This window comes from Drosophila sulfurigaster, chromosome 2L (assembly GCF_023558435.1).
Source record: "Drosophila sulfurigaster albostrigata strain 15112-1811.04 chromosome 2L, ASM2355843v2, whole genome shotgun sequence".
Classification (NCBI taxonomy): domain Eukaryota; kingdom Metazoa; phylum Arthropoda; class Insecta; order Diptera; family Drosophilidae; genus Drosophila; species Drosophila sulfurigaster.
The window spans coordinates 30,050,316-30,077,018 of NC_084881.1; the positions used below are offsets into that span (position 1 = coordinate 30,050,316).

Below are 26,703 nucleotides of genomic sequence, written 5' to 3' on the forward strand. Positions count from 1 at the left end.
TTGTATTTATTGTGGAATTTATTTAACAATTTAACTATTGCACCGTTTTAGAAAATCAATTTTCCAATTTGCATGCAAATAAAAGCTAGAAAAATGTCTTTGTATATTTTGTTTATTTATTCAAGTTATTCACGAATATTACTCATCATATTTGTATTTGTTCCTGTTGTGTTTTTCGTTATTTGCTTGCAACATTGTATGGCGCGCTTCATTGATGCACATTCGGGGGAATAGTTAATACTTGCTGATTGATATACATATACATATTATGCATTAATTAATATGATTATGTCAAACAAAATTGCAATTTGAATTTGAAGTCGAATTCGAATTTGAATTGATTTAAATTCCGAACAATATTCTCATCATAATATAGTTTATGTTTTTTTTTTTTGTTTTGTTTTTACATACATGTAGTATTCTGTATTTTTGTATAGTGTTTTATCTATGGTACATATATACGAAATAATACATAGTACAATGCTCAGGATCAATCGAAAATTTTCGCTATACGTATAATAATTTGTTTTCTTGTAATTTTTTGTCCCTTTAATATATCATTATTTTGTTTTATTATTACTTTTAGTTTGTTCAAGTTCAACAATGTATAATGTCATATATGTGTATGTGTTTGTTTATGTTGTGTGTTATGTTTAATCGAAAAATTTGTATGCGATTTTCACCGTCTAATTATTTGTCTATCATTTAATGAGATTTTCTGCGCATCTGCTGCTGCTTCTTCCTTCTTTTTGCTCCTTCTTTCGTTCTCTCCAATCTCACAATCAAAAAACACTAAACATTGATTCAATTATTTTTGTTTTTCGTTTTTGCCTTTATGCATTAATAATTTGTTGTGGTTTTTGTTGATAACATAACGAATTGTGTATTTATATAGTAGTTATTATTTCATTCCATTTATAAATCGTTTACTGCTTTTCGCTTTTATTACAACAATATAGTGTGTGTGTTTGTGTGTGTATATACTAGGTATATATATGTATGTACGTTCATATGAATCCGATCTATATATGCATATGTGTGTATATATATAGTAATATCCAACTGCTACTGCTTGTCATACAACATAATCTAATTATGCTTTTCTAATGAACTTTTTTGAGCTTAACATTTACAAAAAATTATCTCTCTCGTTAGCAAATTACAAAAAATAATAATAATTATTATAGTATTGGAAATAGGGGGGGAAAATCAGACGCATTCTTTAACAACTAACGCGATCAATAAGAGAAATCATAAACGAAAGAACATGTGAGGGAGAAATTCCTTTGAAACTGCAGTGTGCTGAGAGATGCAGCTTATAGTGTATACATGTGTGTGCGCGGGGTGTGCGGGTGTGTGTGTGAAGAGGTAAACATGTGGTAGTAGGCGTAGGGTGTGTGGGCGTGTCACGGAGCACATTGAAAATTAAGTCGCGTATATAGGTCGAGAGTTTGAGGAAACATTATGTCATATACTTTGCTTAGTTTTCATTTTTTTGGTTTTTGATATTTTCTCTAGGTGAATTTAAGATTGCGATCGTGGATTGTGCATTGTGTGTGTGTGTTCAAATGGTTCTCGCTGCAGTTGCTCCAGTAGACATGTCTCCACATGCATCGAAAGTGATTGCGCAATTGCTTAGAACTGATCCGACAATAGGTCGCAGATTTCTCGAGTCACAGTTTCCTTGCTGGCGCGAATGGTTAATCGGAACATCTGCAATCAAAATGTAAACATCGATTTTAGTCGAGAACGTGGCAAAAACTTGTGTAGGTGACTCACCTGTGCCTGCTTGTTGGGCTCCAGTCGCAGCAGACAGCCCACCTGCTGTGATTGCGTGTGTATAATGCCCGCACAGACCATGTTGTCGGGATTGGGATCCACCTGATCCAGCAGCTGCATGCCAAAGCCCATCAGCTTGTTGCGTGCACCGGGCAGATCCAGCGGCTGTGCCGCCTTGAACACCTTTTGTGCCCGCTGCTGTTCACTGTGTAAGCAAAAGTACGATGAAATTATAAGCGAAAATAGTTCAGTTATATAATCCAAGCTTACCCGCTTAGGTTCTTCCATCGGGCAAAGAAGGACTCGGCATTCATTTCGGTTGGCTCAAAGAACTTGTTCACCGTCAGCGGCAGCTTGATGCTGAACTTTTGCTGTGTGCCATTGTAGCGGAAGCTGATGTCAATGGTGGGTGCATCGGCGTAATCCTCGATGCACTCGGCCGTCAGCAGCTGCTGGATTTGTGCGCCCGCCTCGAGCGTTGGCTCTACGGCCTTCATTTGCACATTCAACTTGAGTCCCTCCTCGGCATTCCACTGCAGCACAGGATTGAAGTTCTGCAAGGGGTATACAAAAGGGAAGATCATTAATCCGACTACAATATTTGGCTAGAAATTTTAACTCACCGTCAGCGGCACTTGCGTCTTGTTGCCGTAGAAGAGACCCAAGCGGCCCAGATTCTGTCGGAACTCGGACTTGACGCCAATCTGCAGCATTTCGTTCTCGAAGAGCACTCCATTGTTCTTGAACAGAAACTTCTTGGTGTTGTACACCGCAGCAGCATTATTGTTGCCATAGATATCGCCCAGGACATCGATCAGTGTCGAGTTGCTGTTGTTGCTCAAGTTGTTGATGTTGTTGGCGGGCGGCGTGCTGAGGCCCAATAGATCGGCATTGGCATTGCTATTCAGTTTGTTGCTGTGATTCACATGCGTGTTGTTCTGCGTAATCGATGTGGGCGCCGGACTCTTTGATTCGCGTATCTCGTTCTCGGGCACACGACCCGGCTTCTTCTTCTTGAGCACGGCAAGAATGGAACTCTCGCGCTCCGGGAATGAGGGCATCTCCTCCAGAACTGTGGCCAGCACATCTGTCGATGCCACAATGCTCAATTGCAGATACTCGCTGGCACGCTGCTGCAGCTCCGCATCAGCGGAACGCAGATTGCTATGTTGCCTGAACACCTCCTGGATGTTGGTGCGTATCTCGGGGAACAGATTGATGAACTTGATGTACGTGGAGAGCAGCAATGCGCGCGTCATGGGCGAGCACAGATGATACTTGGAATGCAGCAGCTTGAACTGCACCAGCGGCGCCGAACGGGAGTCACCCGCAATCAGATTGCCAAATTCGCCCAAAATATAGCCGCCCACCTTGACCATGTTCTCATGGCAGGCGGGAGCCTGCAGTGCTTCGAAGACTGTCTTGGCGGCATAGCCCTGGACCTCCTCACGATTAATGACGATCTGGATGACACGATACCAGACCTCCTCGGACACATAGTCGCCAGCAATGCGAATAAGATTGAGTATGACATCGACGTACCTAGGAAAATTAAGAATTTATATTAGCAAAGAATTCTCTGGGGAATTAACAGCAAAATGATGTCTTACCAGGTATAATCCGTGGCGTACTTCTCGGCGAGAATGGCCACCTTGAGCACCATCTCCTCGCGTATGGAATAATCGGCCGTCTCCAAATAGTTGAGCATCTCCTGCACAATCTCCTCGGCATTGCCGCGATCGCACATCGCATACAACAGATCGACGGCCATCTGACGCACCGACACATCCTTCTCCATCTTCATCGACAGTATGACCACCTCCTGGTGCTTCTTGACCTCCTCGTGCGAGAACTCCGACGTTGCCAGATGGCACATCGACTCCAACGCCAAGTAGCGCAAATTTGTCTCGCGATTGCTGAGAAACTGGCCCAACTGATTGCAGGCACGCACCAAAAGATTCGGCTCGCTGTCGCTGTGTATGATCAGATTGATAGCCTCGAAGAGCACCGCATTCTTGGCGTTCGAATGCTGCACCTTCTTGCTCTTCGGTGGCTCCTGCGCCTTGTTCAATATGGTCTCCAAAGTCTCATTCAAACGCGCTCGCACACCAGCCTCCTCGGTCACCGGATTGTAGTTCTGCAGCAGGCGCAACAGCTTCACCGACAGCCATGGAGCTGGCACAAAGTAGTACGTGTAATCCTGCAGATCGGTGTAGCTGGCGGTGACGATGCGCGAGAGACGCGACACGGCCAGATTCACACAACCCTTGTACTCATCCGGATTGCGTTTGACGAGCGCATCGATCAACGAGGTGGCCGCCGTCACCACGCCCATATGCTGATCGTTGAGCAAGTGAATGATGCGCGAGGTCCACTCGCCGCCTGGAATGATGTCCGGCGAGGAGCGGAAGAGACGCAGCAGACAAAGCGCTGCCGATTGCTTGACCACATCCATGGTGTCCCCAGAGACCAACAGCTTGGGTATCTCATTCGAGAAGGACTCGGCCATGTCGCGGCTGCCAATATTGGCGATGCATTGGAGCGCCAGATTCACGTGCACCGGATTCCTCGACTGCAAGTCGTTCTTGATCGACTGAATGATCAAACGAATCAGATCGCTGTTCGTATTCACCAGCACCGAGATGAATAGATAGCCCTGCAAAAGGAATAAACGAATATTGAGTATCGATTATATAACAAATGTGCATAGCGATCAACTTACGATCTGCTTCTCTGAGTATTTGTTGGAGGACAGCAGATTGACGGCCTCCATGTGGCCAAAGTCAATGTCGTGGCCCAGCAGGAATATGAAGAGCAGCTTACACACATATTTCTTCTTCTGATAGCCATCGAGTGTTTTATCTCCTTTAAATTTGCTGCGTATGTTGGCCAGTTCTTTATTTATGCGCTTCACCTCCGCCTCTTTGCTTTTGCCTGTTTAATAAAAACAAAAGAAATTAATAAAGATCAAGATAACAGATTACAGATTTCCATTTCAATTAAAAGGAAATTAGCTAAGTGAGACCTTTTGTCAGCGACAAAATTAAAGTTAAGCTCTATATAGAAAGAAATATGTACATATATTAAATTTTCAGATAAAATATTTAAACAGAAAAAAATTGAAATATTCATTATAGACAGAAATAGAGATCGGCATAACATGTAATGTAACAAGTAACGTAAAGCGAAAATGCCCAAAAGTGGGATATTTATTTTGAGATCTTTTAAATTAAGAACGTACTGCAAAAATCAATATTTAATGAAACTTAAAATAGTAATCGACAGGATCAGCTTAAAAAATGTAGACTTTGTAAATGATAGAAGCTATTTATCACTTAAATTCGTTATGTAGTCTGAATGTGTGTAGAAATAGTATTGTTGACTAGATAGCGCCAATTAAAAATAGATTAGCGCTTTAATGTTGTTACTAACTCAGAGGGAGTTTTTTTTGGGAGAGAAAAGTAAAGTGTCAATGATCGAGTGTGAAGTGTAGACTTCAATTATAATTCATATGCGTGTAGTGTGTAGACTTGGTGTCCAATTGGAAATTGATTTGTTATTATTTTGTTGTGAGTCAGAGGAACTATTTGCCCGACACGATCCGCCGGAAGCCCCAACTCTCTCTTTCTTTCGTTCGCCCTTTCTAGCTTGGAGTACGCCCCCCTCTCTCTTCACACTCTCTTCCCCTTTGACGCGTACCAGTCTCCGCTTAACGCTCGTGGGAGAGAGAGCGGCCACGCAATAGATATGTCTGGACAGGCGAGTAAACCAGTAATGTGGAATGGTCCGTTATGTATTGTATGATAATCGAATGGAAGAGCGAGAGTACAAATAATTTGCGCCACACACACACGCACACATGTATATTTACACACACAGAGAGAAGTCGAGTTATAATATGAAAGCCGCCCCGCTTTGCTTTGCGGTTTGTTGTTGTTGTGGCTTCTGCTCATAATTGAAGAAGAAATGAAATGTCGACATTGACGCCCCTATATATCTCATAGTGAATTTTTGTATGGGGATAAGAAGTCTAAATAAATTGAATTAACTATTTCAAATGCTCTACTTACATTACAATAGTATATAGCATGTAATTTGTTTACTCACAATTTCTTATATCCGATATAAAGACGGCCAGGCCTCTCATGCCATCCCCCCGCACCGGCGCCATTGTAGTTAGCTTGTTAATTTTCGCTGGTTTTATGCAAACTCGGGGGGCGAAGAAAAGATCTGCTGCTGTTTCTGTGTTCTTGTTGAAGTGCTCTTATCGCTCAGCAACAACAACAGCAACGACGAGAGCGGACACGACAACGATTACGACGACAACGACGATTTGGAGGCAACTGGGCGACGTCGCCACTTGCAGCAAGCTTCCAAGTTGCGATGCTGCGAATTTGATTTACAAACTAAAATCACAGCAGCTTCTTTCTGTTTTTATTATTCTGCTCTCTCTCTCGACTTTTGGCTCTCTTTGCACTCTCTCTCTCTTGCTCTTTCTTTGTGTTTTTGGAGACCTGTTGGATAGATGAGAAATTGTTGTTTGGCAATCAATTGATATTGATATCGATAACAATTAAAATAGGCAAAAAAGCAAAAAGCTCTTGGGCGCTATTTGAACTTTTGACATTTGGCAAGCGAACGTTTACGCCCCTTCTCCTTCCCTACCGCCCACTTTTGACATCCGCCCCCACCACTCCGTTATATATTTGGCAAACGCGAGTTGGCAGCAATTGCACTGCTCACACACACACAAACACAGAGTCTCTCACATACACATACAGCAATAACAACATTTGTCTGATAACATTTTGCTTGCGGCGACCTCAGCACAACTTTTATCGCACTTTTCACTTGTTTTTAAAATAAAATATTAAACTTCAAGTCGAGTCTTATTACGAGACCACGATCAGTAGCTGCACCGGCTTTAGTTGCTTTTTGTTGTTACTGCTGTTGTTGTTGTTTGCTTTCATGTCACGTCTTCAGTCACTGACACGGTTGCAGTCGACGTCGACGTCAGCAGCGACGTCAGCTTTTTTTCAGTCTTCACAAGAACGACAGCAGCAGCGCCGCAAGATGACGAAGTCGTTTTATTTGCACAGACCACAGAGTTAATAAATACATCAGCGTATTCGTGGTATTTTTTTCAACAAATATTTTTAACACGTTGCTACTCTTACTTTTATTTTTTTTGCAATCACAAAATTATTGGCAGAGTTTGCTGGAATTTCGTGTCGAGTTGTTCGTTGGTCGTTTGGCTTTCTCACGGTTGCGGTTTCGTTTTGCTGCTTTTTGGCTTTTCTTTGGGTGTTGGCCGCGGAATGTTGAAAGCCCGACTTATTGTAGCACTTGTATGTAACGCGAGCGATTTATTATTCGATTTGCTGCTGCTTATTTTTAATTGTAAACTAACGCAAAACAACCAGAGCAGCCAGGCATTTCACGAAATGAAAATTTCTATTGATTTTTCCTCTACTCTCCTCTCCATGCAACAGCCATCTATCGGACGCAGTGCTGCAAAATGTGGCATAACGCCGCGCATTTTATTTGGCACAAGTGTTGCACAAAGTTGCCTGAATAACAGACAGCAGTGTGGCTGCAGCTCATCGAACTTAACAAAATAAAATTCAATGTTTTTTTAAAAAATTATATTATTTAGCAAATAAATAAAAAAATATATATACACAACAACTTTTACTAATTGTTTTGCTTTTCACACGACTTTAATTGGAGAATATACCATCATGTTTAAAATATACCACAACAGGCTAACCGCTAGCATTTCACAGCACTGCCGATTGCGACGCCGCCATTTTTACAGTGTGCCGAGTGCTCTGCGACTTATTTTGTGTGATTTTTAGTAGCGCGATTTATAAAATGCTAACGCGTTTTAAAGTTAATTAAACCAAGGACGATAAGCATTTGAGCGCGTAGAGCAAATAAAGTGCATGGATAACTGGCTAACAGCTTAGCTACGCATGTGTTACGTACTCTGCCAGCGGCGTGTTATCAACCGAATCAGCGCAGCCGCCATAAAAAAAAATCGACTGTTTTAATACATTTTCTAGTGACCCAAACAAATATAGCGAAGACGGAAGAAAATTGCAACAACTGCTGGGTGTAGTGGGCGTGTTAGCCAAACAACATGAGTTTCTCCAGCGACGAGGTGAACTTTTTAGTTTTCCGATATCTACAAGAGTCAGGTGAGCTCATACCCGCTTCCCCTTTGCCCTGCATCCCTGTCTCCTTCTCTTTCGCACTCACACAACTCATTTCAACGACTTTGCAGGTTTTTTGCACTCCGCGTATGTGTTCGGCATCGAGTCCCACATCTCGCAGAGCAACATCAATGGCGCCCTCGTGCCTCCTGCCGCCCTGCTCACCATATTGCAGAAGGGTCTGCTATACACCGAAGTCGAGTGGAGCGTGGGCGAGGATGGGGAAATGGCTCGTCCCATTGAGGGATTGAGTCTCATCGATGCCGTCATGCCCGAAGTGAAGCCGCCCAAACTGACTGTGAAAACGGAGCCGGGAAAGCCAGCTGTGGATGCCAATGCAGCGGGCGGCGGCAATGGGAACAATGCGAATGCCAAGGCAGAGATTAAGATCGAGCCGGGCACAGGCAATGCAGCGGGCGGTGGAGGAGGTGCAGCAGGAGCAGGTGGCGCTGGCAAGGCGGGCAACACAAATGCAAACAACACGCAATCCACAACGGGCAGCAATAACAATGGCAGCAACAACAACAACAATGCGGGTAACGACAACAGCGAGGTGGACTCGAGTGCATCAGCGAACAACAATGCTGCGGGCATAGCGGGCAATAACAATGGTGCGACTGGTGGAGCAGCCGGTGGCGCCACAATAGTGACAGGCGGTGGCAATGCGGACACAGCTGCGGCAAATGCAGTCGGTGGCAACAAGAAAGCGGAGCAGGGCACGGCGAGTAGTACAGGAGGTGGCAATGGAGCAAATGCCAGCAGCACAGATGATGCTGCATCCTCAACGTCCACAAATGGTAACAGCAGCAACGCCAGCAGCGTGGAGCAGCCCTCGAGTGGCGTGACGCCAGCGCTGCCAGCAGGAGCTAGTGGAGATGCTGCCAATGCAGCCAACGCCGGCCAAGCAGGAGCTGGCGTGGGCAACAAGGCGCCAAGTGGTGCAGCGGGCAACGCAGCAGTTGGACGTGCGCCCAATAGCGTGCAGGCATCGGGACCAACAGCGGCACAGAACGCTGTGCCCAGCAGCACCACATCGTCGGCAGGTCCAGGAGGCGGAGGAGGTGGCATTGCAGGTCCAGCTGGCAACGCAGCTGTCGAGGCCATGGACATTGATCAGAGCATTGAGATACCTGAGTCGAAGGCGCGCGTGTTGCGTGGCCATGAGAGCGAAGTGTTCATCTGCGCCTGGAATCCCAGTCGGGATCTGTTGGCCAGTGGTTCAGGAGATAGCACAGCGCGCATTTGGGACATGTCCGATGCGAATGCCAACTCCAATCAACTAGTGCTGCGGCACTGCATACAAAAGGGCGGCGCCGAGGTGCCCAGCAACAAGGATGTCACCTCGCTGGATTGGAACGTGAGTAGCAACTTTAAGTTATTCCCTCTTAAACACATTTTAAACCATGTTTACTTTACAGTGCGATGGCTCGCTGTTGGCCACAGGCAGCTACGATGGTTATGCACGCATTTGGCAGACTGATGGTCGCCTCGCCTCAACGCTGGGACAGCACAAGGGTCCCATTTTTGCACTCAAGTGGAACAAGTCCGGCAAATACATTCTGTCCGCGGGCGTGGACAAAACCACCATCATCTGGGACGCCTCGACGGGACAATGCACACAGCAGTTTGCGTTCCATAGTGCGCCTGCTCTGGACGTGGACTGGCAGTCGAATCAATCGTTCGCCTCGTGCAGCACAGATCAGCGCATCCACGTGTGTAGGCTGGGCATGAATGAGCCCATCAAGACGTTCCGCGGTCACACCAACGAGGTGAATGCCATCAAATGGTGTCCGCAGGGTCAGCTGTTGGCCTCGTGTTCGGATGATATGACGCTAAAGATTTGGAGCATGACACGAGATCGATGCTGTCACGATCTGCAGGCGCACTCCAAGGAGATCTACACCATCAAGTGGTCACCCACCGGACCGGGCACCAACAACCCGAATACGAATCTGATTCTCGCCTCTGCGTCGTTTGATTCCACAGTCCGGCTGTGGGATGTGGAACGTGGCAGCTGCATACACACGCTAACGAAGCACACGGAACCCGTTTATTCGGTGGCCTTCAGTCCTGACGGCAAGCACCTGGCCTCAGGCAGCTTTGACAAGTGCGTGCACATCTGGAGCACGCAGACGGGACAATTGGTGCACAGCTATAAGGGCACTGGCGGCATTTTCGAGGTGTGCTGGAACTCAAAGGGCACCAAGGTGGGTGCAAGTGCTTCGGATGGCAGCGTCTTTGTGTTGGATCTGCGAAAGTTTTGATCGTCATCGGCAGTAGCAGCATCAGCGGTGGAAACATTTGCCAGCTCCGCCTCCCAGCTAATTTTAGGTTACGTGTATTGAAGTAATCCTATCCCCCCGCCCTCCCCAGAACAGAAACCTGTTTCCCTGTCGAGTCAAGCATGTTGGGCGTGTTGTGTGTGTGGGGGCGTGGCAAACCGAGTTTCAATACGCCCCCCACCCAAGGCCCGAGTAATGATGAAAAACGCTTTCAACTTAGTCATAAGCTCCATATGTTTCTAAGTATTCATTTTTATACACAACTCGTTTAAGTATAATCCCTATCTTAACTTAATGCATTTTCTGTTATGCTCCTCCCAAAAGTTTCCCCAACACAAAATAAGTCTTATATTCGAACATCCTTTTTTTTTAATTAAACTAGACTTTAAGCGTAGAGCAAGAAAATGTGCATGCAAATCACGAGTAGTTAGCCGACAACTCTGAAGATGCCTCCTCCAGGCGTCCAGAGTTCGATTTCAAACCCGATTCACGCATACATTCGTAACAGTGTAACTGCATCCCAACGTAGTGTGTAAACGAAACTTATTGTAATGTTGTAAAGAATGGCGAGGACAGCTACAAATTAATTAAAGCTCAACAAAAAAGCAATTCTTTATGTGGCAGTTACTGGTTTGTGTCTTCGCTAAGCACTGATAGAAATACCTGCTATGGTTTGTGACTTACATAATTTGACGTTGTCGAATTAATTTGAAATAGTTACACGATGCATAGGAATGGTTTAATATAAATAGAGTTGTATATTTAGTTGCATAATTTTACAGAGTATATTAGATTCTAAAACTCGACGACATTGTCCAGATGACACTGCTTGAAGAAGCGACATTCCTCGCGCTTTACTTCTCCAGTCTTCGTAGTGCCTTTGAAGAACTTGGTCAGCTTGGTCCCTGCATATTTGGGTTTCTCCGAATCGGGCTCATCGAACTCCATTTCATAGGCTTTGTCCGCCAAAGCATTCTCCGCCGTGGACCAACTGAAGCGCACCAGACGGGGGGAAACCAAAGACCAGATCGATGTTCTCGGTGAGGAAACGTTTAGTTACTGGATCACCCGGGTAACCGCTGCCAAAGGCATTGTCCTTGATGACCAATCCCTCGGGAAACTTCCAGACTTTGAGAGCATGATCTCTGGTCACCTTGGCGCAAATACTCGCCGCCGACACAATTGGATAGGTGGAATCGGCCTTTTTTGGCCACAGTTATTTTAAAATTTGGAAAACGTTTGAGCAGCTTCTCCTGGTACTTCTCTGGAGGACCCACGGTGTCCACATAGACCTCCGCAATGTTGACGCCCGCATCGATGGCATGTTGTATGAGGCCCATGGCAGAGTCCATGGAGACCTCATTCAAGGAGCACTTTGTCCGTCGATACATGCTGGTGCTAATCACATTTGGCGATATGATCTCCACTGCCCAGCCAATGCAGCTGTTGGCGTATTCCAGCGTATTCAGTTCATTGAAGATGATGTCGCGCTTCTCCTCAGTCAGCTGCTTCGAATCCGCACAGCCCAAATCCACGAGTGCCTTCTTGCTCTCCAGAGGGCAGTAGGAGATGCCATAAACCATGGGACCCAGCACAGGACCGCGACCTGCCTCATCCACGCCCAGCATGCAAGGCTGCTCCTTGCAAATTGAAGGAACATCACTCAGGTAAACTGTGTTCTTGCTGTTCTCGCGCGCAGCAATAAATGGACCGAGGGACTTGAGTGAGGTAATTTTATCGAGGTTCTCCTTGGTGTCCTCATCTTTAGTTTCCTCTGCTTCAATTATAGTTTCGTTTTCTTTCTTAATTTCTACGTCTTCCATGTTGCGCGCGGTTTTTTGTTTACGTTTGCAAAATATTTATCGATAGACTTTGTTTATGTTTTGTTTGTAGTGCTGGTAAAAGCGGGTAAACGGTTTGCGCAGCCAACTTAACGTTTTAGATTTGTTTTCGCGCTCAGCCGTAAATGCGCCAAGTGTGATAATTTTGGTATATTATTTTTGTGAACTTTCTCATGTTGATGTTGTTTGCTTTTGATAATGACTAAACAGTAACCACCAATTTATATTACCAGCATTGTTTATGTTTACTTACAGTGTTGATAAGCGTAACGCGTTACAGTTTTTGACATTCACAATGTAACGCGGCTGATAATACGACAACCACAGCCAACTTAGCGTTTTGCGTTCTTTCCGGTTTAGGATTTTGTCCAGTGTGCTTGTTCTCCTTCGAGCTAAGGCCGATTATTGAAAATATTAATTTTTGGCAACTTGCACCAAATATTAATTAAGCTTACAGTACAACAATGACCACTAAAGCTGAGCTCGCATGCGTCTACGCCTCCCTCATCTTGGTTGATGATGATGTCGCCGTCACTGTAAGTTTGTGTTCTGCCATGTCAAAAACAAATCTGTAAAAAATAAACGCAATCAACAACATATTGTTATTGGTTGTTGCTTGCAGACTTGATTTAACGACTAATGAACTACACTCGAAACGTATTTAATTGTTATCGTTGCTTGCAGGGTGAGAAAATCTCGACCATCTTGAAGGCCGCCAATGTTGATGTTGAGCCCTACTGGCCCGGTCTCTTCGCCAAGGCCTTGGAGGGTATCAACGTCAAGGACCTGATCAGCAACATTGGCTCCGGCGTTGGTGCTGCCCCAGCTGGCGGTGCTGCTGCTCCTGCTGCCTCTGACGCTCCTGCCGCTGAGGCCAAGAAGGAAGAGAAGAAGAAGGAGGAGGAGTCTGATGTGTCTGACGATGACATGGGCTTCGGTCTCTTCGATTAAGAAGCAAGCACTTGTAACATACCTAAGCAACATCAACATCCCCTGCGTATGTAAAGTGAAGTTTTATCTTTCCTCAACTTTTTCGTACACGTTTTAATGTACTAAGAATGCGGCGTGGAAATATAATTGTTTACTAAAAAGTGACTCAATTTCAATTTGTATTTATTGTGGGTTCTGTGTTTACTTAAACTAAGCCAATCGATTTTGCGCGCTTTATGAGTGGTTCATTTGCATCAGCCCTGGTCTAATGGGCAGCGATACTATTGTGGGTTATGCTTAGAGCATGTGTGTGTGAGCTTAAAATACGTAATGATCCAGCCCTGGCGAGTCCGACTGCTGCAAGCCTTGTCCTATTGGCAGTTTAGAACATTTGTGACTAATATGTGTGAGCTTAAAATACGCCTTGATCCAGCACCTTGGCAATTTCTCGCAGCCCTGGCGAGTCCAGCTGCTTAAGCCCTAGTCCTATTAGTAGTTCTGTGGGGCACTTGTTGAGTGTCGTTTCATTGACCAAAAACTGTATGCCACCGCGTATCTCATCCGAGTCCGCACCCATGCAACAGTTCATGGTCACAGGCACGGAAACGTGCATCTCGGGGCTGTGAATTGGTCCATGGAGCATGGGAATAACACGCTCGTCGCGTCCCACATCGAATTGTACATTGTAGAGCGCCGGAAGTTTGCCCAGCTGTGTGATGAGCAGCATCCACTTGTTATCGAAGACGTGAAACACAAACTCTGTGTTTATGCCATTTATGTCGATGGCAAATTGCTTCTTGAAACCAATTTCACTCATTTTAAAAGATTTTTTAAATTTACGAAGTGTTTTGCCTTGTTTACAATGATGCGGCAAAAAAACAAAGTGACCACAGCTTGACGAAGGTGGAGAACGGTTGGTATGTTTTATTATTAAAGGTGGGCATAGTCTAGCACTGCCAATTGGTTACACTTAGCAGTATATTTTCAAAGTGCATATGAAGTGAGACGGGTCATTTTAAGTGGCTTGTTTTTGTGCGGTTTTAAGCGAAAAATTGACGGAGTATATGTTTTTTTTTTTATTTTTTAAGTGTTTAGTGTCCAGTGATATTATTATCGCTCAAATGTATAAGCAGTTTGCTTACAAATTGGAAATCGCAAATTGAGTAACGGCATTTTTGCACACACGAATGGCGGTGAAAACAGCTTGGCTTAGTAGTATATTTTCAAAGTGCGCTGAAAATGAGACGCGCCTTTTTAAGCGGCATGTTTTTGGCCGGGTTTACGGGAAAAATATACGAAGAGTGTGTGTTTTTTTTTTGTAATAGTTCAGTGTTATTTTTTCTTTAAAATACAAAACAATTTGCATACAAAATGGAAATAGAAAATTGTGTAACGGCATTTTTTCACATCCGAATAGCTGTGAAATGAAGTTTGGTAAGTGACAGCAGTTAAAAATTCATTTTTAGTATTTTTATACCAAATGCACATATTAGCCAGGGCTGTATAGACAAAAGCAAGCAGGGCAAAGCAGTGCTAATTGAAATATAAAAAACGCGTCAACTTTATCCGGTAGATGGCGTTGCTAGGACGCGCGTATTTAAAAAATGGTTGCCAGGGCGTTAAAGTTTGTTAAATCAATGGCTAGATTTTTGGGTATTAAGTTTTAGTCATGTCGTGCATCTGCTTGGGTCCCAAACGTGCGGGCAAAACGCATCTGCTAAAGGCACTACAAGAGCCAGACTCCATTGATGAGACGAGCTACTCCATGCCCACCATCGGCACTGGAATCTACCGCATACATTTTCCCGAGAAGTCTCCCAATGGCGACAAGCCGCGTCCGCCCGCCGATGCAGCTGCTACTCAAGCAACTCCACCTGCCAAGCATGCGCCAAAGTTTATTCAAATTCTGGAGATTGGAGGCAGCATGGCGCCGCTTTGGCGACAGAGTCAATACTTTGAGGACGTGAAGAAGCTCATCTATGTGGTGGATGCATCCAATCTCTGTCAGATCTCAGCAGCGGGTGAGTGGAGAGACATTTTGAAAGAGGTTGCCCATTAATGGATCACTTTGAAGGCGTGCTCTTCTACTCGATTCTGACGGAACCGCGACTGCAAAAAGTGAAAATACTGCTGGTGCTGACCAAGATGGATTATTCGTATCGCCAGATGCGCAACGAGGCGCTGCTCATGCTGCAAATGTCCAAGCTGCAGAAGCAAATACGCCAACAACTGACAATCGCAGAAGCCAGCGCAGTCACCAAGGTGGGATTGGACACCATTTACGAGTGGCTGAAGCGACCATAAGATGAGGTTGGGGATTAGGAAGGGCAAAGTTTAAATAAAGATGATGATACTGAATTTTAACTATGCAAATTGTTTTTGAAATAGTTTAATAACCACTTCTAATGTAATTCTTAGAGTCTCAATTCTAATGCCATTCTCAAGGCTTACAATTACTCTTACTATTCTCTCTTTGTTGTTTTGAGAGGCGTCAGGGGCGTGGTCATAGTTTTAAGCTGCTTACTGATTACATGAATATGCTCATCAAATCTCAAAGACCTAGCTCCTATAGCCTCCTACATCTAGCTGTTCAAACCAACGGACAAACAGACGTTCAGACCTAACCTAGAATATCCTGCTATTCAGTTAGCGGGTCTAAGGACCTTCAATTACAGCTTGTAGTGCAGATCCATGTATTGTAGATTGGCCACCACTTCGCTGCTATCAGGCTGCACATCCTTGGCAGCATTAAGGTACGACTTGGCGCCTAGAATGTCGCCGCTGTGGGCAGCGAGCACTGCCAGATTGTTGAGAGCGGCGCCATCGCGGGCATCGGAGGTGAGGCAGAGCTGCAGACAGCGTTTGGCCAGACTAAAGTCGCCCGATGTCTGAGGAAATAAAGGGAATTAAACATGGAGCAACTGCATCCACTGGGGAATATACTTACAACCGCAACAAAGCTTAGATTGTACCAAACATCCGCCTTCTGTTCCGGCTGCGTAGCCATGAGAAGCGCACGCTGAAAACAAGGCAGCACCAGATCTATCTGTCCGCCATACAAACAGCAAAGGGCAATGTTGCAATACAGCTCCACGGTGTGCACTCCCAGCGAGAGAATGCGGCGGTAATACATCAGCGACATCTCCGGATTGTTGTCGTAGAAGTAGCCAACGGCAATGCTGGCCAACGCCTCCACATTAATCGGTTGAAGCTTTGCCGCCAAGCGATACAGCTGCAGTGCATCCTCCTGCTGTGACATGGCCTCGTGGATGCGCGCCTGCTCCAGACGAAACGTCACATCGAAGGGATGCTGCTCCAGGGCCTGGCCAATCAGGAGCAACGCACGCTCCGGCTGCTTGAGACGCTGATAGAGTCGTGAGAGCAGCAGATAAGTGTCCGGGTGGGAAAAAGCTGCTAGGGATTGTTGAAGCGCGGGCTCCGCACGGCGTGGATAGTGTAGAGCCAACAAACACCTGCCCAGCTGCTGTTGCCACCACCAATCGGTGCGTGCGGGATTCGTGGGCGTGGCTAGCGAACCTTGCGCCGGACGCTGGCGCTGCACATCGGTCACCGCCTGGCACAGGGAATACGCTTTCTGCTCATCCGCCTCGTGGTAATACAGGAACTGAAACAGCGCCTTGACAATCGTTTCCCGCTCCGCATAAATCGTTGGGTTGAGTCGAGAGGCCTGGTAAAGCTTTGAGGTAGCGTCACCCACATTGAAGGCGGCCGCCGAAGTTGCGCGCACTCGGGACGCGGTGCCGCAGCGGGAGGCGGGTCGATTGCCAAGCGAGGAGCCCGGACGACTCAAAGCGGAGCCAGGACGCGCACTATTCAACCGTCCATCGCTGGAGTGCGTCACACTCGAAGGAACCCGTCGTTGGCTGGTGCTGGGACGCGGCTGAAAGGCGGTCTTGATACTGCTCCCGGGACGCGCCGCCGTTGCAATGCGCTCAAACTCCACCTCCTCATTGACTAGGGGGAGGAATTAGAAGTGAATTAGATTGTATAGTCAAAATTTCTTGACATTTCTTACCTCCTGCATCTGCTTCATCCACTTCGAGATCGTCTAAATAGACGCGTTGGGTCAACGCCCGCATCTTGAGTTGCCACACGCTCTCCATCAGCCACGTGGGCATAATTGAGTTGCTGCCCATGCTGCCTCCAGCTCCTGATCCCTCTTGATCCCGACGACGTCGCTGTCTGGGTCCAATGCGTTGCAAGTGCTCCGCTTGCTGTTGCTGTTGTTGCTCCTGCTCGTCATCTTCTCCTTTGGCAGCGCCGGCAAACATCTGCACATGGTTTTCGTGGCCAGCTTGGAGCAGCGCGTTGCAAACTCCGACGCAGGGTTCGTAGCTGCGACGACGGTAGAGCGAGACAGCCTTGAAGTACTGCAGCTCTAGGGTGGCCAGCGGTGAAGTCATCTGGAAATCGGGTAGGTAACGGAAGGAGAACAATAAGAAGCAGCAGGAGAAGAGTATAAAGCAAAGGAGCAGTCAAAGGAGTTGCCTAAAGAAGTGTATGAAATCGTCTGAGTTCTTTGATTCTAAGAGAAGTCATGAGAAAGGTGAAGAAAGTTTAGGAATAGTCAATGTGAAGGTAACAGGAACACTAATGAATTAAGGAAGAAATATAACTAAATGGAATCAGTATTGAAGGAACAGTCACAGGAGTAGTTAAAGAAAGCCATCGAAGTAAGGAACAATCCTTGCCTTAGTCGCAGTTCTTCTTAGTTAAGGTTCTGCTCAGTTCTCGAGTACTCAAAATTCAAAAACTCCGCTCTCAGTTCCTCGCATCTCTCCCTCTCTCTGTCTGCCAACTACTCTGGAATTTGAAAACCGGATGCGAGTCATTCCTTTGCCCCGTCTCGTCCCGTCCCGCCTCTGAAACTGCTTCGGTGCTTCCTGAGCTGTCCTCTGCCTGGCTTCTAATTTGTTCTATGCCCATCATTTGTACCTACCTTTTTTTTCTTCTTGTCCCTTTCGCTGTCCTCTTCTTCTTGTTTATTTTTTTGTGGTTATTTCTCTATTTTTTTGGTTTTAATTTTCAAGATGAGGTTTAATTTGTGCAATCCTTTCGCTTTGGCGTTCTTTTTTGTTGTGGCCCTGGCCGTGACTAGGTTGCGCTTTGCTTTGCCTACAACATTTTACCATAGCTCGCCGCCCTTCCGGCTTCTCCGTCTGTCTGGCTGTCTACTTGGAACTGCGGTTGCCATGACGGCTAATAAGGCCACAACAAATTAATAACCTGGCAGCTGACTCAGCCGCAGTCGGAGCCAAAATGAAATGAAACGAAAACCTTAACCCTAGCAACCAAAACCGCAAGTGTAGGGTCATGATTGACGCTGATTGAAGCTCCACTGATTGCAATTTAATAGACTCACAGTCATTACCAATTGCTATTAATGAAAAATGTTTTATGTTTTTATGTTGCAGAGACAGCAAAGTGCACATGATTGATGACGATTGAAGCTGAATTTAAAGGAAACTTAAAGCATATTGAGTGTTGCTTAATTATTTATGTATAAAATTCTAATTTACATACGTATAATTGAAGAAACTTGAATTGATTGATGTTGATTGATGCACGACTGACAGTAGTTAAAAAGACTTATGATATTTAGTGAGGATATAATTTAAAGAAAGTACTTGATTTTTTAAGAAATAATGTTATCAATCTTGATTGACATATGATTGATCTTGATTGATTCTTGAAATATAGTATTTAAAATGACTGTTGATAGATATTGCATGTGTAATTAGAGCATTTAAACGTACTACTTGTTTTTTTATTCTTGGAAATCTAATTGATTGATGGAGATTGACGTGCCAAATAAAAAGACTATTTGGCTCAGTCAACTCAGCACCGTGAAAAACTTTGTTTTCAATTCTAAGTAGTATCTTTTTGGCATTTGCACACTTTTTAAGCTTTGGGCTCAATCAAGAGGCTTGATTGAAATAGCTTGAGGCTCTCACTTTTTTCCCTTTATAATTTGTCAGTATTTCCCCCTCTGACTCCGCTTGACTCTAGCAATTAGCAGTCAGCAAAAGACAAAGGCAAGAAGATGTCGACTGAGCAAACGTTATGCAAAATTTGACACAGAATTGAAGCTGGGATTGAAGCAGTAAGGAGGAAGGTGAAAGGCGGAGGAGTGGGAGAAGGGGGGAAAATCAGCGAGAGCAAAATGCGGCTACCGGGCGGATGGCGTTGAATGGAGCAAGTTACTCAGAGGTAGCTGTTGTTGTTGTTGTCGCCGGTGTTTGACTCGAACAAATGATAAGCGCCAAATATTTGTTGATAAATGTTTGGAAATTAAATGAACGGCAACAACAACAACAACAACGACAACAGCAACGGCAACGGAGAAGCGACAACAACGTTGACGTCGACACGTTGAACTCATCGCGCTGGCATGCAAAAGCCAAATATTTATCAGCCTAGCCGAGGAGAGGGTGTATGTAGATACAGATACAACATGCTATAAGCTATATATCTACTTAGATGTATCTGTATCTGTATCTCTGCTATATCTATAGCTGTTTCTATGTGCGTGTCTCAGAGTGTTGTGATCAGCTTACAACTTGATGCGATCCGATGCGACTTGAATTTGGCTCCCACGGCTGCCCCCGGCATGCTAATTAAAATTTGAATAATTTTTGAATAGAGATTTCAAGAACTGTGTTTTTAGCAGGTTTTTTGTTTTCTGTGTTTGTCGTATGTTATTTTTGTTTTGTATTTTTTCTGAATGATATACAAAACGATATGAATACGAAATGCGTTTGCAATTTTCGGGGCAAAACTTATGGCTCATTATCTACTGACAAGATACATGTGTATCTTGTATCTTGTATCTCGCATCGAGTATCTCATATGTCGTATCTCGTATCTCTCGAGTCGTCGCAAGTCGCGAGTATTCGTATTCGAATTCGTAGCCAAGCTTGTGGCGCGTATCTCTCTCGTAGTTCTTCTCTCTGTTTCACTTTTAGCCAGTTTCCGTTGCCGTTGCCATTGCCGGCGTTCTACAACAACTACTGCAGCGTGTGCTCTACGAATAAGTGCTCTAGTTGAGCATGCGCAACTAAAGAATACCCTGTAGTTGAGATAGTTATTAAGAAATTGATTTACATGCAGTTAATGTAAGGACTATAAGGATTTTGAATAATTTACAAAGTAGCGAACATTTGAAATGTAAATTATTATTAATTTTACACTTTTTGTTTCTTTTCATACCGGCTACCCACGACTACATACTAAGTGTCTAAGCCGACTTTGGCTGACAATCTGGTATATTTTGTACTCTATAGTATATTTTAAATTAGGTATTATACTTGTTTCCATTCTGACTATAAATTTATTCAACAAAAACTTTAATCAATTTTGAACTCTTTTAGTTCTGCCCTCTATGGTATATTTTGAATGGTACTATATCAGTATACCAAAAATATAACCTTTTTTAAACTACAGTATTTTTGCGGTATATTAGATATATTTTAGGAATAATTCCGCATTGTTTTTACTTTCTTACATGTTTTATTTTAAATTTACAACTCTTTTTCTTAATGTAAAACCTTTCATTTAGAATTGGTTTAAATTTATAAGATCAAAAATCAAAAAATATAAAAAAAGTATATTTTTGGCCTAGTTTGCTTGTCACCTTGTCACTCATCTGCCTACAGGGTATTTCAAGTTGTATGCTGCATTTGCGTGCTTATCAGTTTGCCAAAATGCGTCAGCAGCCATTGAGCCTTTATCAGTGAGCCAGCTCAGCTCGTCAGACGATGACGCTGACAGTGACACACACACATTCACACAAACACACACACTAAGTGTCAGCAGTTTAAGCTATTTGGGTTTTTGACGTAGTGTTAATCATACGCCCCGTAGACAGCGTCGCAGCAGACTGGGCCACACATTCCACAGCCAGTGACTCGTGCGTCGTGCAATTCATAGTCGTAACTCTTAACTGGAGTCCCATTTCCATTTCCATCAACTCGAACAGCTGTCAGCTGGCCGCAATTTGGGGGAAGCTGCAACTGCAACAGCAACTGCAACTGGCGCTAGTCGCTAAGTCCATAAACCTGTCAAATGCCCAAACGGCGCTCGTAACAAATTCCACGCCAAAACTATTTCCTCGGACACATGTGAGAAATGGGCACGTAAACATGGGAACTTTTCTCCGTACTAGGGAACTCAACCGACAATTATTTCCTCGATTCCCTTCCAAAAAAAAAGGGCGTCTTTGGTTTCAGCAAACAGAACAGAAAACAGTTGAACTGACTTCTTGTGAAAACTATGATATCATCTTAGGAATTACTTTAGCAATATTCGATTTCAACAGACTTTCCCAAGTGTATCATAACTATTAAAAAAATCAATATTTATTACTACAAATATAAATAGTTGTGAATATTTCGAAAAATATTGGACTTATAGGTTTTATTCCTTATCCAACTTTGCTCTAGATCTGTTTTTGAATTCAATAAAATAATATAGAATAGTTTTTATTCTTTGCAATACTAAATTAGTAAGTTTTACATTTAATTTCAACAGCCAAAAAACTTTTAAACTTTAATTTTCGATAAATTCAGTATATTTAAATACCATATATTTTAAATAATACCTTAAAACCATTTAAAATACTTTTCAACTTGATTTCGACCTCGGCCAAAAACATTTAATATTTAATTAGAAATGTACACGAGTTATTGAGTAAATATTAGCAATTTTTGCATAAAAAAGCTTCGCTTTTAGCCGTGGTACTATTCAAATAGGCCAAATAATATTCAAATAGTTTTGGAGTGCCTCAAAACAAGCGTCATAAGTCGCATTTGTTCACACATTTTTGCCCACAAAATCAGCATAATGATCAAAGTGATAATCATGATGATGGGAATGATGATGACGATGATGATGATGATGAGGTTGCCAACTATTATTATTATGATCACATAGGTTATTTACTCAAGTGTTTGTGGTTTGTCGAACACGGAGATGGAGACGGAGACGAAGTTGGAGATGGAGATGGAGATGAGAACAAAAAGGAATTTGGATATAAATTGAAGAGTTATGAATATGGGAAGTTCACAACCACAACAGCAGCAACATCAACAAGAAGAAGAAGAAGAGAGGAGAGAGCAGAGGGCAGAGGGAAGCCATTGCGCTGGGATGCCAATCCCGAGGCTCTTTCGGCCATGTGGCCTGGCCCCATGTGCAATATAAACGCTCATTAAAAGCATAAAAAAACGCGGCAGCTACTGTACGGGAATTGGTTGATTTTGTCGATTTTTGCGAGAGACTCGCTTTGGCGTAATGCGAGTGAGCGAGATGGACAGACAGTCGAGTGGGGTAGCCAAGGGAGCGCGAGCGAGAGCGGGCATGCATTGAACTGTGCTGGAAGCTGGAAGGAGAGTAAGAAAATGTGCAAGAAAGCTGCAAGCAGCCTGCAGCCTGCAAACAGGTAAACTGACAACAACAACAATAGCAGCAGCAACAACAACAACAACAACAACAACAACAACAACTACAGCACTCGCCAGACATCCGTTGAGACTGCGCACGCGCGACGTTGACGTCGACGCTGACATCGCAGTCGCTGTCGCAGTCAGCGCTCGTTCGTCCCGTGCCGCATGTTCATTGTTGTTGCTGCTGCTGTCGCTGCTGCTTCCACTGATGACGATGCTAAAGATTGCAATCGCGTTGCGCTGCGCAGAATTTGTATCGCTGGCGAGTGAGTTACTTGTACATCTGCGCCCCCAACCCCAGCAGCGATGAGTGCGTGACACTCACGACTCACGACACCAACTCACGCGAATATAGAAACAGACATAATGGCAAAATATACTAAATACAATGAGCATAACACGCGCTCATCTCTAAGTGCAGCTTCGATTCTTTCATTTCATTGGAATTTATTTAGAACACATTTCAGAGGCAGCTTTTTTTTCTTGCTGCGTCGTTGTTGTTGTTATGGGCTTAACGCAGCAGCCACAAGCAGCAAGAACAACAACAACAACAACCACAACAGACACGCTGCATTCCAATGCCGAAAAAGGCAAATCCCCCAACACAAAGCAACAGCAACAACAGCAGCGCAGTCGAAATTTCATTGCATTTTATTCATCCCCTTCTTCTCCCCTTGCCTTTCCACCCACTTGCAGCTACAACTACAACGGCGCCAGTTTGCAGTCACCATTGAAACAGCATTGTTGTAGTTGTAGTGGTTGTTGTTGTTGCTACTGGCATGCGACTAGAGAAAAGTTCGGCTCGAATAAATTGAATTGAGCGAGATGCCGATGCCGATGACTGGAATTGGAGTGAAAGTAGGGTAGGCAGATTAGACACCGACTTCGACTTCGTCTTCGACTGCGACTTCAACTTCGACGCCGTCTCTTCTGACTCTCTGCCTAAAGTGGACATTGCACACTTACACACACACACTCTATACCCACATTCCAATGAGAAGCGAGCGGCAATATTGAAGAATTTTTTTTTTGGGTTTAAAAGCTCAATTTACTCTCATTATTTCAGTTTGGCAAATGTAAAATTCGATAGTTGGAGAGAATTTGACGGTCAGGGTTGAGAGCAGCCAATGAGCCAAAAATAATAATCAACAGTCTCCTCGCTCACTCAAGCAAAGAATGCATAGTGTAGAGTGGAGTGGAGAGTAAACAATGGCAAGGGCAAGGGCAAGAGGGAGATGGAGTTTGGAGTTATTCAGCATGCGATCTCTTTTATTTACATTTAACAGCAGCAGCAACAACTACAAAAAGCTTTGAATGCCATCGTTAAAGTCGAATAGGAAGTAAGTTAGTGTAACAAAAGTCATAAAAATACCTCAACCACTCGGAGAGTGACACAAGAGAGCAACAGAAGAGTGGAGAGAGAGAGAGAGGAGTGTCCATGTCCATTAACATTATCGTTGTGGTTGGGGTTATGGGTTGGTCGAAGGGGAGGGGGAAGGGAGAGGGCATGACTGGTCAACAATATTCGGTCATAATAAAAACAAAATATGCGACAACAACAATGACCACGACGATGGCGGCAATGAAGCGTAACGAAAACGGAGCAGCATACGCACACACACACACATATGGACACACACAAGCACTCACACACACACACGCATGTGATGGAGGAGAGCCGCAGTTAAATTCCAGGCAAGTAAATCGCCTCCTCGAATCTTGCAAAGGAATTTTTCTTGTGCTGAAACTGAAAAGTGACTGAAAACTTATGAATTAACTAAAGCTGTCAGTTTGAGAAGATTTTTGTTGGCAAGCTGGCAACATCCGCATCTCCGCATCCAGCTTGGAATTTCGAATAGAATTCCAGCCGCGACAGGCTGTGGCTGGCATTCAAGAAAACGAAGAAGAATCTCTGCCTGGCAGCTGGAGCAACGATCACTGGAAATGGCTAAGAGCCGGGTCGGGCTCAACTGACTTGGCCCTGTCAAATTGCGCGCCAATTCGGCCAAGATTCAGATTCAGGTCCCAAAACCTCAAAGCACAAAAAAATCAAGAAAGCAATGAACCGAGTCGGCTCGACTATAAAATACCCAGAAACAGAATGCAGAGAATATAAAAACGTAATAAATTTACAATTTGAGTTAATACTTTCAAGTAATTTTATAGCTTAAAATTTGTGCCGAATAATTAATAATTATATTTAAATTTATATTTAAAAGTAAGGGAATAACTCATATATATGAGCCTATAATACCCTTCTGCCGGGTATAAAAAAAGCAACGACATCGAAAAATCACCTTCAAGGAATTGCATAAAATATTTTTGTTTTGAAGACTTGGCCTCGACAGGCTCCAGCATCCACACACACACACACACACACACACACACACACACACACACACACACACACACACACACACACACTTGCCCGCTGTTGACCAAGAACGCAGCAGCAGCAGCAACAACAACAACAACAACAACCGGTCTTAGAACTAAAGAACAGCAACAACAACAACAACAGCAATGCGCATAGCAAATACACTCGAAGAAATCGAAGACCGCGCGCCAGGTTCCCACCGCAGCTCTCCCGTCTCCACTTGCTCCTCCCCCACCACCACACCACTCCACGTCCACGCCAACAAGTTATATGGCCATGGCGACCCCCGACCCGCGACCCGTCAAGAACATGGCTCCAGCTTCGTGTCTGGGTGCCTTGTGTGTTTGTATGTGCATGTGTCTGTGTGTGTGCCGCATATTTGAGCTTACAAACAAAAAAAAAAAAAAAAAACGAAAAAATTGGGAGGAAGAAAAACGGCAACAAAATAATTTCGAGTGTGCGTGCGTGCGAGTGAGCGAGACAACAAAGGGGATTGAATAGATGGATGGATCGAACGAACGCGAGTGCGACCGGGAGCAGGAGGGGAGGGCACAAGAGCAAAAAGAATCCAGCAAATCAAGCTCACATTATGCTGAGGAATGCGCCCAAGTGACGATATCGTAGCAGCAGCGAACGATGGCAACAGCGACGCAGGCAGAGCTCTTACAAATGGCCAGCGGGCAGCGAAGCTTCCCTTCTCACTCCCTCCGCAGTCGCGGCCATCATCAACAGCCATGGCTTTGCCTGCTCCACGTCTGTGTGTGTACGTGTGAATGTGTATTGGTATTTCTTTTGCGCGTTCTTCGCTGTTACAGTCGCAGTCTACGTCTCAGCCTCTGCCGCAGCCTGGTGTCTCTGCCGCCGCGGCCTTGCGTCGCGCTTTTCTCCTTTACTTTGCGATGCGCTTGCAAAAGTGCGAGCGCTTCAGCTTTGACAATGAAGTGGAGCGAAGGTCAGTGAAGAGAAATTCCAGTTATAAATAATTATTAAATGGATAATTAATATGTCATTACTCAAAAGCAATAACAAGGCATTTTACAAATATAATTCATAATTAACAGGTTTATGCATTACTCCTTTTGGTAGGTAGGGTATCTGCTGATCGACTTCGCTCATTCTTTTGGAATGTTCTTATTCGTTGGATTCGTGCTGGGTTCCAAATAGTGGTTGTTGTTGTTGCTGCTGGTGCTGCTGCTGCCAAGATAAAACATTGGAATTTCACTTACACACTGACATTTCAGTTAGCTACTGGGATTCTCCTTTGAAGTTTTTATTTATTTTGTTCAGTATTTACCTTTCTCGACTTCTTTTTGTTGTTGTTGTTGTTGTTACTTTGGCTGTTTTCGGTGTTGGTTTCTTTTCTTGCTGTCGTTGTTATTGTTGCTTTGCATCTTGAGCTGAGATTTGCAAATGCTTTCAATGAAAACAGCAACATGTAAGCAGCGAGGGGGAAGGCAATTGAAAGGGGGGCTAGTAAAGGTGCTTCACTACATGTGTCCATGTGTGTGTGTGTGTGTGCAGACAGAGAATTGTGCTGTTCTATTGTATTCAGTGAGTATTCTATTCTGCTTATAAGTCCAACACACAAGCAGCATACCAACGCCGACGGCGACAGCAGCAGCGTCGACGTCGCAGCCAAATTCTTTGCCAGCAGTTTTCAACCTTTCCGCTGAGCCGCCGCTGCTTCAATACAACAACTACTACAAAACGATCGGCCGCTCTTCTCTCTCACTCTCTCGCGATCTCTCTTTTAACAGACGCACACACACACACACACACAAGCAGAAAACCAGAGTGCTATCATGAACACGGCGCATT

The 26,703-nt window shown here is 44.4% G+C and overlaps 7 protein-coding genes across 7 annotated transcripts; 3 read left to right on the forward strand and 4 right to left on the reverse strand.

The window, feature by feature from the left end:
• Positions 1-94: 94 nt before the first annotated feature.
• LOC133850956 (AP-2 complex subunit alpha) lies at positions 95-7,276 on the reverse strand. Its single transcript, XM_062287227.1, has 8 exons — positions 6,957-7,276; positions 5,887-6,293; positions 4,502-4,713; positions 3,390-4,435; positions 2,403-3,321; positions 2,050-2,333; positions 1,780-1,984; positions 95-1,713 (listed from the first exon to the last, which is right to left on the reverse strand). The coding sequence occupies exons 2-8, from the start codon at positions 5,948-5,950 to the stop codon at positions 1,636-1,638; spliced, it is 2,808 nt and encodes a 935-aa protein (XP_062143211.1). The 5' UTR covers positions 5,951-6,293; positions 6,957-7,276; the 3' UTR covers positions 95-1,635.
• Positions 7,277-7,581: 305 nt separating this feature from the next.
• LOC133850959 (F-box-like/WD repeat-containing protein ebi) lies at positions 7,582-10,885 on the forward strand. The gene is made up of 3 exons (XM_062287232.1): positions 7,582-7,979; positions 8,066-9,351; positions 9,413-10,885. Exons 1-3 carry the CDS (start codon positions 7,922-7,924, stop codon positions 10,256-10,258), a joined length of 2,190 nt encoding a protein of 729 aa, XP_062143216.1. The 5' UTR covers positions 7,582-7,921; the 3' UTR covers positions 10,259-10,885.
• Positions 10,886-11,014: 129 nt separating this feature from the next.
• Positions 11,015-12,328, reverse strand: LOC133850962 (ribonuclease H2 subunit A). The gene is given in 3 exon segments (XM_062287236.1): positions 11,015-11,287; positions 11,289-11,483; positions 11,485-12,328. Coding segments are annotated over 3 exon segments (1,026 nt in total). The 5' UTR covers positions 12,100-12,328; the 3' UTR covers positions 11,015-11,071.
• Positions 12,329-12,451: 123 nt separating this feature from the next.
• LOC133850968 (large ribosomal subunit protein P1) lies at positions 12,452-13,212 on the forward strand. The gene is made up of 2 exons (XM_062287243.1): positions 12,452-12,653; positions 12,802-13,212. Exons 1-2 carry the CDS (start codon positions 12,582-12,584, stop codon positions 13,066-13,068), a joined length of 339 nt encoding a protein of 112 aa, XP_062143227.1. The 5' UTR covers positions 12,452-12,581; the 3' UTR covers positions 13,069-13,212.
• Positions 12,494-13,936, reverse strand: LOC133850967 (uncharacterized). Its single transcript, XM_062287241.1, has one exon. The coding sequence runs from the start codon at positions 13,862-13,864 to the stop codon at positions 13,460-13,462; it is 405 nt and encodes a 134-aa protein (XP_062143225.1). The 5' UTR covers positions 13,865-13,936; the 3' UTR covers positions 12,494-13,459.
• Positions 13,937-14,610: 674 nt separating this feature from the next.
• LOC133850966 (uncharacterized) lies at positions 14,611-15,389 on the forward strand. Its single transcript, XM_062287240.1, has 2 exons — positions 14,611-15,068; positions 15,122-15,389. The coding sequence occupies exons 1-2, from the start codon at positions 14,717-14,719 to the stop codon at positions 15,349-15,351; spliced, it is 582 nt and encodes a 193-aa protein (XP_062143224.1). The 5' UTR covers positions 14,611-14,716; the 3' UTR covers positions 15,352-15,389.
• A 64-nt stretch (positions 15,390-15,453) lies between these two features.
• On the reverse strand, positions 15,454-18,569 carry LOC133850727 (tetratricopeptide repeat protein 8). Its single transcript, XM_062286903.1, has 4 exons — positions 18,008-18,569; positions 17,084-17,471; positions 15,995-17,022; positions 15,454-15,935 (listed from the first exon to the last, which is right to left on the reverse strand). The coding sequence occupies exons 2-4, from the start codon at positions 17,469-17,471 to the stop codon at positions 15,717-15,719; spliced, it is 1,635 nt and encodes a 544-aa protein (XP_062142887.1). The 5' UTR covers positions 18,008-18,569; the 3' UTR covers positions 15,454-15,716.
• Between the last annotated feature and the right edge of the window lie 8,134 nt (positions 18,570-26,703).